Source organism: Salvelinus alpinus, chromosome 11 (genome assembly GCF_045679555.1).
Source record: "Salvelinus alpinus chromosome 11, SLU_Salpinus.1, whole genome shotgun sequence".
Taxonomy (NCBI): Eukaryota; Metazoa; Chordata; class Actinopteri; order Salmoniformes; family Salmonidae; genus Salvelinus; species Salvelinus alpinus.
Window position 1 is genome coordinate 52,292,812 of NC_092096.1, and position 10,654 is coordinate 52,303,465.

Here is a 10,654-nt window from a genome sequence, read left to right on the forward strand (position 1 = left end):
ATATCCTCACATGATCTCTCCTATCATTGCTATGCAGACGACACACAATTATTCTTCTCCTTTCCCCCTTCTGATAACCAGGTGGCGAATCGCATCTCTGCATGTCTGGCAGACATATCAGTGTGGATGACGGATCACCACCTCAAGCTGAACCTCGGCAAGACGGAGCTGCTCTTCCTCCCGGGGAAGGACTGCCCGTTCCATGATCTCGCCATCACGGTTGACAACTCCATTGTGTCCTCCTCCCAGAGTGCTAAGAACCTTGGCGTGATCCTGGACAACACCCTGTCGTTCTCAACTAACATCAAGGCGGTGACCCGTTCCTGTAGGTTCATGCTCTACAACATTCGCAGAGTACGACCCTGCCTCACACAGGAAGCGGCGCAGGTCCTAATCCAGGCACTTGTCATCTCCCGTCTGGATTACTGCAACTCGCTGTTGGCTGGACTCCCTGCCTGTGCCATTAAACCCCTACAACTCATCCAGAACGCCGCAGCCCGTCTGGTGTTCAACCTTCCCAAGTTCTCTCACGTCACCCCGCTCCTCCGCTCTCTCCACTGGCTTCCAGTTGAAGCTCGCATCCGCTACAAGACCATGGTGCTTGCCTACGGAGCTGCGAGGGGAACGGCACCTCCGTACCTTCAGGCTCTGATCAGGCCCTACACCCAAACAAGGGCACTGCGTTCATCCACCTCTGGCCTGCTCGCCTCCCTACCTCTGAGGAAGTACAGTTCCCGCTCAGCCCAGTCAAAACTGTTCGCTGCTCTGGCACCCCAATGGTGGAACAAACTCCCTCACGACGCCAGGTCAGCGGAGTCAATCACCACCTTCCGGAGACACCTGAAACCCCACCTCTTTAAGGAATACCTAGGATAGGATAAAGTAATCCTTCTAACCCCCCCCCCCCCCCCCCTTAAAAGAGTTAGATGCACTATTGTAAAGTGGTTGTTCCACTGGATATCATAAGGTGAATGCACCAATTTGTAAGTCGCTCTGGATAAGAGCGTCTGCTAAATGACTTAAATGTAAATGTAATAAAGAAGGACTTTATCGAACAAAAGGACCATTTGTGATGTAACTGGGACCTTTTGGAGTGCCAACAGAAGACGATCTTCAAAGATAAGGCATTTATTATATCGCTATTTCGGACTTTCGTGTCGCACCTGCCTGGTTGAAAAATGTTTTCCATGTTTTTGTATGCGGGGCGCTGTTCTCAGATAATCGCATGGTGTGCTTAAAGCCTTTTTGAAATCTGACACAGCGGCTGGATTAACAAGAAGTTAAGCTTTTTTATGTATAATACTTCTATTGTCATGAATGCTAAATAATGTCAAATCTGATATAACGAAGCACCTGAGTGACTTGGGTGCGCAATTACGCAGGTTCTTTCCCGAAACGGATGACACAAACAACTGGATTCGTTATTCCTTTCATGTCCTGCCTCCAGTCCACTTACCGATATCTGAAAAAGAGAGCCTCGTCGAAATTGCAACAAGCGGTTCAGTGAAAATTGAATTTAATCAGAAGCCATTGCCAGATTTCTGGATTGGGCTGCACTCAGAGTATCCTGCCTTGGTAAATCACGCTGTTAAGACACTGATGCCCTTTGCAACCACATACCTATGTGAGACTGGATTCTTGGCCCTTACTAGCATGAAAACTAAATATAGGGTAATTTACATCCTTTCAAGCGCACACTTTTCATTAACCTTTGGTGAGTTATTCACAATTTTCAATGAACAAATAAGGTTTTATATGTAAGATGGTTAAATAAAGAGCAAATGATTGATTATTATTATATTATTATCATTTGTGCCATTATCCTATAAGAGCTCTATGTCACTTCCCATGAGCCAGGTTGTGACAAAAACTCACTCATTCTTATGTAGGCTTACAATGATGGGAAAAATAATATGGTCCCATTACAAAAACTCCAAATACTTGTTCGTTTTTCAAAAAAGAAGCCTGAAACCATGAATAAAGATTATTGGCATCTAGTTTAAGCCATAATAGTTGCAATTTGGGTGCCAGAGATGTATAGAAACAATAGGATTCCATAATCAGAGCCTGGGAGGTGAAGAAACAGAAATTCTGGTCAGATTTTCGCCCGCCATATCAATTCTGTTATAGTCTCAGACATTATTTTAACAGTTTTAGAAACTTCAGAGTGTTTTCTATCCAATGCAACCAATTATATGCATATCCTGGCTGGGCCTGAGTAACAGGCATTTTATTTGGGGCAGTGTGTTCATTTTCATCTAGGCTTCGTATACCTGCGGAAGTGTTTGCATGACTTCTTCTGCATGCTCATAGGTCAGTGTGGCTGAGGGACATGAAAAACCTGCCAACTTTCTCGTTAAGTAGTGGGTCCCAGGTTACTGACAAAGGCCCCTCTTCTACGTTTCAGGTAACATCTTGTGGTGATGTCACTTCCTGTGATTTGTGGTCTCCGTGGCAATCTGTTTCTGTTTCTCAGGAGCAGTGACAATGACCGGGCTGCTGGGTGTCTGTCTGACAACATAAACACATAGACACGGAAACCCCCTAACTGGAACAGTGACCTTCCAGACCATGCAGGGACACTGGAAATGGCAGTAAGAGTAATACACCACTAATGTCATTAATCGTCATGTCTGAGGGAGTGATTGTATCATAGATGTTAGCGCCACCTGTTGGTCAAAAAAGAGAGAGATAGATTAATTGGATGGTTTTCCCTCAGCTTGCCTAGGGACATAGAGTACGGTAACATGTTGTATACAGAGTGGATGGTGAAAGTCAATATGTGAGGTTACAGAGAGAGTAGAGTGGTCTGGATTAAGAGACTGACCATGCTGCAGATGTGTATACTCAGCACCAGGAGCCTGGCCCTGGGTAGATCCTTGGTCCTGTTGGGGGTCAAGGTTGGTCCTCTGGGGCTGGGGGGGCCTACAGGGAGAGAGATAGTCATGAAACACACAGATGAGATTTTACTGTGTGAAAAGGAACGTAGTTGAAAGACATGTGTACTCGTGATATTATTCCGTTTCAACATGAACCTGTAATGAGAAATGCATATTATAATACTGTTTTAAACTTTTGTAATTAGACATTTTTCTCCTAAACATGAACCAAAAAGTTAAATGAGAAATTATAAAAGTCTCACCTATGGCGTTTTTATATCGACACAGCAGTACCAGGAGAATGGCCAGTAGAACACCAGCAATAACCAGGCCCACAACCACTCCTACTAGGACTGATGTAGAGGGTCCAGGAGTTACACCTGGAGAGAGAACAGCAAATCACTATCAGGTTCTGAGGTAGTTGTAGAAAATAAATAAAGTAGTGGACAATGCAAAACATTACTACACATTTCTACACAGACATGTACACACACACAACATCATTCACAGTGATAGTGACAAGATCACTGATAATTGATTATGTGGGTCTGGACTGGATCTCTCCCTGACACCAGTAGAGATCCTGGTCAGACTCAGCAGCTCTACTGATGGTGAAGGTGGCTCCTGTTGTAGTGTGTCTGCCAGACAAGGTCACTATTTTCTTACACGGAACCCAAACCGGTGTGCCATCGTACGCTATCATGCATACATTTTTTTTGTCCCCCTACACCAAACGCGATCACGACACACAGGTTAAAATATCAAAACAAACTCTGAACCAATTACTATAATTTAGGTACAGGTCGAAAAGCATTAAACATGTATGGCAATTTAGCTAGTTAGCTTGCACTTGCTAACACATTTTTCCTATTTAGCTAGCTTGCTGTTGCTAGATAATTTGTCCTGGGATATAAACATTGAGTTGTTATTTTACCTGAAATGCACAAGGTCCTCGACAATTAATCCACACATAAAACGGTCAATCGAATCGTTTCTAGTCATTTCTCCGCCCAGGCTTTTACATCTTTGAACTTATATGGTGATTGGCATCTCCACTTTCATAGTATTACCACGACAACCAGCAAAACAGTTCGTCTTTCAATCACCCACGTGGGTATAACCAATGAGGAGATGGCACATGGGTACCTGCTTCTTTAAACCAATGGGGAGATGGGAGAGGCAGGACCTGCAGCGCGAGGTATGACTTCTATTTTAGCCCTTGGCAACGCAGACGCTCGTTGTCGCGCACAAGCAGTGTCGGTGCAATAATTGAATAACATGTATTTCTAAATGTATTTTGTACCGCTCGCGCACGTGACTTGTCCGGTCTGGTCAGCATGTTAGCATTGTCTTTGTACCATGTATAGCTCCAGCCACTGTCAGATCCCACTGAACATGTCAGAATTACTGTCTTTCCTGTGTATGCAGGTGTCACGACTTCCCCCGAAGTTGATCCATCTCCTTGTTCGGGCGGCGTTCGGCGGTCTACGTCACCGGCTTTCTAGTCACCACCGATCCATGTTTCATTTTCGTTTTGTTTTGTCTTCATTGTACATACCTGGATTCCATTCCATAATCACGTTCCTTATTTAACCCTCTGGCGTCCCCTTTTGTTTTGTGCGTTCTTGTGTTTGTCAAGTGGTTCCGTGTACGTGTTCTGGATTGTTTATATTCATCCTTGTTGGATTATTGTTGATATTGAGTAAAGATCGTGGCTTTACTCATACCTGTGTCCTGCGCCTGACTCCGCTTTATTCCATTCACCTGGAACACTGACAGCAGGGTTTGGATTTACAGTTAACGTAGTTTCAAGCAGAGCTAAGAAAACAAAGACAGGAATTAACATTTGGATAAATTCCAGGTTATTTAAAATCATTTATCTGTTTTCAGTTTTGATGAAAGTTGAGTTAACATACTGTAGGGGTATGTTGACTCCATTCAGTTAGAATTTACAGTGTTTACAGTACGATATTTACATTAACCCTCCTTGGCTCAGAATTCAGAAATTCCAGATAGTGATTGAAGATAAATAATGAACTCACCAGTGACGTTGATGTGGAGAGATGAGCTGAGATATGAATTTTGGGGGAGTCTTGTCCTTGTCCCCTAGCACTGGTTCTGACCAGCCTGGTCAGAGAGAGAGATGGTGGTGGTTTTACTGTGTAATGGCTGTCGTCGGGATAAGGAGAACAGGACCAAGGTGCAGCGTGGTAAGTGTCCATATTAACTTTTAATAAATACTAACACTTGAACAAAAACAACAAAATGACAAACGAACAGTTCTGCAAGGTGCACTACACTAAACATGAAACAACTACCCACAAACATAGGTGGGAACAGGCTACCTAAGTATGGTTCTCAATCAGAGACAACGATTGACAGCTGAATTTGATTGGGAACCATACCAGGCCAAACACATAGAAATACAACACACAGAACAAAACATAGAATGCCCACCCCAACTCACGCCCTAACCAACCAAAATAGAGACATTAAAAGGATCTCTAAGGTCAGGGCGTGACAGTACAACCCCCCCCCCCCCCCCCACACAAAGGTGCGGACTCCGGCCGCAAAACCTGAACCTATAGGGGAGGGTCTGAGTGGGCATTTCACCGCGGTGGCGGCTCTGATGCGGGACGTAGACCCCGCTCCACCTCTGGCTTGGCCCACTTAGGTGGCGCCTCTAGAGCGGGGACCCTCGACACGACCCCGGACTGGGGACCCTAGCAGCAGGCCCCAGACAGGAGGGCGACTCTGGCAGCTCCTGACAGGAGGGCGACTCTGGCAGCTCCGGACAGGAGGGCGACTCTGGCAGCTCCGGACAGGAGGGCGACTCTGGCAGCTCCGGACAGGAGGGCGACTCTGGCAGCTCCGGACAGGAGGGCGACTCTGGCAGCTCCGGACAGGAGGGCGACTCTGGCAGCTCCGGACAGGAGGGAGACTCTGGCAGCTCCGGACAGGAGGGAGACTCTGGCAGCTCCGGACAGGAGGGAGACTCTGGATGGAGGAGACGGAGAGACAGCCTGGTCCTTGGAGGAGGCACAGGATAAACCGGGCCGTGGAGGCGCACTGGAGGTCTCGAACTAAGGGCCTGCACAACCCGTCCTGGCTGGATGGTGATTTTAGCCCGGCACGTGCGGGGCGCAGGCACAGGACGCACTGGGCTGTGCAGACACACGGGAGACACAGTGCTCAGAGCCGACGCAGGATATCCTGGCCCGAGGAAACGCACTGGCGGTCTGGAGAGCAGGGCTGGCACCATCCGTCCTGGCTGGATCCTCACCCTAGCCCGGCAGATGCGGGGAACTGGAATGTAGCGCACCGGGCTCAGAGCACGTTTTGAAGAGCTGTAGCGCCGAGCTGGCACAGGACGTGCAGGGCTAGGGAGGCGCACAGGAGGCCTGGTGCGTGGGGCTGGCACAGTCTTCACCAGACGGCTAGCACGCAACTCAGGACGAGTATGGAGAGCTGACTCAGGTGACATCAAATCGCGGTGACGCTCCGTCGGGCGGATGTCGTGCCTCATGCACCAACACAGCAGCTCTCTCATTGTTCTCTCCACCAATCTCCCCATCAACTCCTTCACAGTCTCGGCTTCGCTTCCTTTGCTCACCTCCAATTTCACCCCATAGCCCGGGGCCTGACCAGTCCCATTATCGCCACGGTAAGCATGGGGAGTGGGCTCAGGTCTTCAACCTGACTCTGTCCCCCCCAAAAAAAGTTTTTGTGGCTGCCTCTCGGGCTTCCTTGCCAACCGTGTTCCCTCGTATCTCCGGTTCCCTTCTCCTGCTGCCTCCACCTGTTCCCATGTCCAGTCCTCTTCTCCACGCTGCTTGGTCCTTTGGAGGTGGGTAGTTCTGAAACGGCTGTCGTCGCGATAAGGACAAGAGGACCAAGGTGCAGCGTGGTAAGTGTCCATATTAACTTTTAATAAATACTAACACTTGAACAAAAACGACAAACGAACAGTTCTGCAAGGTGCACTACACTAAACAGAAAACAACTACCCACAAACACAGGTGGGAACAGGGTACCTAAGTATGGTTCTCAATCAGAGACAACGATTGACAGCTGTCTCTGTTGGGAACCATACCAGGCCAAACACATAGAAATACAACACACAGAACAAAACATAGAATGCCCACCCCAACTCACGCCCTGACCAACCAAAATAGAGACATGAAAAGGATCTCTAAGGTCAGGGCGTGACATACTGGTCTGACCTGATATCTGTTCTTGATTTATTAACCAGTGGTAAGTCCAGCCTGTGAAGTCTGATATGTCACAATGCAGCTTCTATCAGATACAAAGGTACCAAACTCTGGAATTCTTATCTTCACATTGTCAAAACCTCATCATCCCTCAATAACTTCAAGCGAAGACTTGGGGTCAGCCTGATGAACCAAACTACCCAATAATCCCTTTCATGTAGCCTCTCACTCACACACACAAACACATGTACCCACATATAATCAAATATGTTTTTTCTTGTTTACTGAATATATTATGTACACTTATAATTAATATGCTTTGTTTAACTGATTGAACACACTTTTTTAAAAACATATATTTGTGGTGTGGTTTTCATAACAGCCATTTTGGGCTTCTAACCTCAATAAATAAAATATATATTGATAGATAGATATATAGATAGATAGTGTAGGCCTCCCCTCAATTCGTTGCTAAGTTGTCAGGTGGCAAGCCTGCCCAGCTAACCTTAGTTGTCCCCCCCCCCCCACACACAGAGTGTAGTTTAATTTTGCTTCACATCATTACATTTTGAAGAGTTGAGACGCTGTGTGAAGAAACAAGGTAAACATCTGGGGTTTCTTATCGCCCCCTTCAGGACAGACCTGTAACTACTCCACTATCTTGTGGAACACAATATATATACTAAGATGTGATTGGTCACATAGCAACAACATAACCCCTCAGTCTCCTGGGTCTGTCCCCTCATTCCTTCCTCTCTCTATCTCATCATATTAGTTTATATTATATGTTTCTCAGGCTCATGCTACAAGCCTGAGCTTGAGTATAATTCTCATTAGTTTGTTTTGGGCCGTTTGAAGTTTGTTCGTCAGATTTTCTGTCATGTTTTTTGTTATGCTACTGAACCATGAACTATGATTGTATCTCATGGTTCAGAGGCATGACAAAAAATCTGAAGAACATACTTCAAACTAATGAGAATTGTACTCAAGCTCAGCCATAGGGACACACGTTGTTCCTGATCATTTCAGGGAACTGAACTGGCTTCCAGTTGATCTGGTGGTGGAGCAGATTAAACTGTTGATGGTTTTTAAAGTGATACATGACCTTTCCCCCAGTTACCTGTCTGGTTATTTTAATTTCATTACAGACTCTCATAGCATCACACCAGAGCCAGTGTGGGGGAGGAGTGGACTTCAATGAAGTCAAGAAGGACCCAAACACTCAGATATGTAAAGATATAATGTGAAAATATGTAAAGTGCCACATACAGCATAAATGAAACCTGGAAATGTGCTATATAAAACCAAATACATTTTTGATTAGGTAAGACTCTGCATTGCAGTGTATTATTGTGTAATTATTCATTTAGGCACACTGTAACAAGTATTACACTGTAACAATAAGTACTTACAACACTTGCTACATTGTACTACATGAATAATTACACAGTAATAAGATCATTGTAATATAGTGTGCAACCATTGATTGATGTCAAAATAACGTGTGCATTTGTGTGTTTCAGGTGTGGGTGTTCCTCTGATCATCAACAAGAGAGTGGGGGACTCTGTGGAGCTGCTGGCAGGCATAGAGAATGGACATTTCAAATCCTTGGTGTGGAAGTATATGGGAAAGGATATTGCAGAATTCAACTCAGAAGTTGTATATTCACCTGGATCCCAGTTTGAGGGGAGACTAAAGATGAACACCAAAAACGTCAGTTTAACAGTCAGAGAACTGACACTGCAAGACTCAGGGGATTTTCTACTTACAGGCGAAGGGGACAAAGGTCAGATTGACAGTAAGACCATCACTCTGAAAGTCCACGGTAGGCTGTTTTCATCTTTTTGCATCCTATTTTAAATATCATTCTAATTTATATCCATAACCATGGCTGATGATCTTTAAACTATAACATAGATTTTGTGCTTTTATACTGACCTTACTCACCATGCTTTGTTAAATATCCATAACATTTTCAAGTCTTTCTCCTGGTGGTCTCAATCTCTCTCCTGGTTGGTCAGAGCCTATATCCAAGGTGCGGATCCAGACAGACATCAAGCTATTGGCCAACCACTCCTGTACAGTACGGCTGGTGTGCAACGTGTCCTGCTACCACAACATTACCTACACCTGGGAGAGAGACAATGAGATCTACGGGGACGCCCAGCAGATTTACTTCTCTCTCTCACCAGCAGAGAGAAACATCAGTGTAAAGTGCAACGCCTCCAACCTGGTCAGTTGGAAAACTGCCTCTGCAACAGTAAAGTGTAGAAATGACACAACCACCCCAGGTACCTAGATATCATAATAATCCCTTCTATACACTTTTCACTGTGCTTATACGCTTATGTTGTCAAATATAATATGTAATGCATGTGATTACATTGGATGTATATGATATAGAGCCATTTAGTCTTTATCATATTGTATAGTCTAATCATGTGTGTTGTAGAATATGTGACAGGACTGGCGTGGTATACGATCTACATCGGAGAACCATTGGGAGGCGCTGTGGTGCTGATCCTCACTGTAGCTGTGGCAGTGTGCTACTGCAGGGGCCAAAGTATCACGGGTATGTACAGCTTAGGGGCCTCCACTATATTTAAATTGACATTTCTGTTGGTTCTAGAAGTATTCTTCAGCTGATATGATTTTTGGGGGGATTTGTTAGAAATTAGAAAAAGAGTGAGACCCCTCATTAATTCCTGGGTATGTTTGTTGATATCCTGTATGAAATGTATCTGATTGGTTGATATTTTGTTCTTATAAAACACAGAAGATCTAACTGACAACACAATATATGCTGATGTTATGATCAACACAAGAAGTAGAGATGTAAGTACGCATTGACGTTATTATGTATCTGAGTGTGTGGAAGCTGTATGTACTGTATTGTAATGGGCTGTATTTTGATTCCAGACAATATCAAACAGTCATGTAAACTCAATATCCATCTATGAAACTGTCAATGATCTGGTTATCCCAAGATTGAACAAGGTAAGACATAAATGGTCATAATGGTAAAATGTCTGTGATTGAATGGAAGACTATGTAGTCTACTTTGAGAATAGTCTATACCTTTCTTGATGCTGAAACAGTTTCTTCTTGACTGTCTGTCACATGTAGCCGCAGACTCTGTATGACAAGATCGCATTTGGATGCCCAGAAGGCCCCCCTTGTCCCTACCAGGAAGTACTGTGAGCTGAACAGGATGTGGTCATAGGCTGGGCCTTGCATAGATATACAACCCTCTGCATCCTCTGCATCTTACACATGTACATTCTGTAGATAGGCCTAGATGTTACTGTTTAATTTCATCAGGATCTACACAATTTGCTTACAATTTGATGATTGTAATCGTCTCCCTTTATTAGTTATCATATATACAGTATATCATCAGGCCTTATGCCTTTCTTTGAGGGCCTAGTTACAATTAGGAGATTCTGAAATGTGTCATAGGCAGTTATAGATGTTGTGATCAGACAAGCTCATATGTCGAATTTCTATTTTCTAGATTAAAGAAAATAGTTGTAGATAATAGTATGACATTGATTAGTGAGGTT

The 10,654-nt window shown here is 44.7% G+C and overlaps 1 protein-coding gene and 1 long non-coding RNA gene across 2 annotated transcripts; one reads left to right on the forward strand and one right to left on the reverse strand.

Moving 5' to 3' along the window:
- Window positions 1-2,629: 2,629 nt before the first annotated feature.
- Window positions 2,630-3,301, reverse strand: LOC139534917 (uncharacterized). Its single transcript, XR_011667031.1, has 3 exons — window positions 3,143-3,301; window positions 2,828-2,925; window positions 2,630-2,669 (listed from the first exon to the last, which is right to left on the reverse strand). It is a non-coding gene; the product is annotated as an uncharacterized lncRNA (long non-coding RNA).
- A 2,691-nt stretch (window positions 3,302-5,992) lies between these two features.
- Window positions 5,993-9,837, forward strand: LOC139533328 (uncharacterized). Its single transcript, XM_071331383.1, has 6 exons — window positions 5,993-6,192; window positions 6,468-6,543; window positions 8,239-8,320; window positions 8,614-8,916; window positions 9,113-9,382; window positions 9,544-9,837. Exons 1-6 carry the CDS (start codon window positions 5,993-5,995, stop codon window positions 9,735-9,737), a joined length of 1,125 nt encoding a protein of 374 aa, XP_071187484.1. The 3' UTR covers window positions 9,738-9,837.
- Window positions 9,838-10,654: the final 817 nt, after the last annotated feature.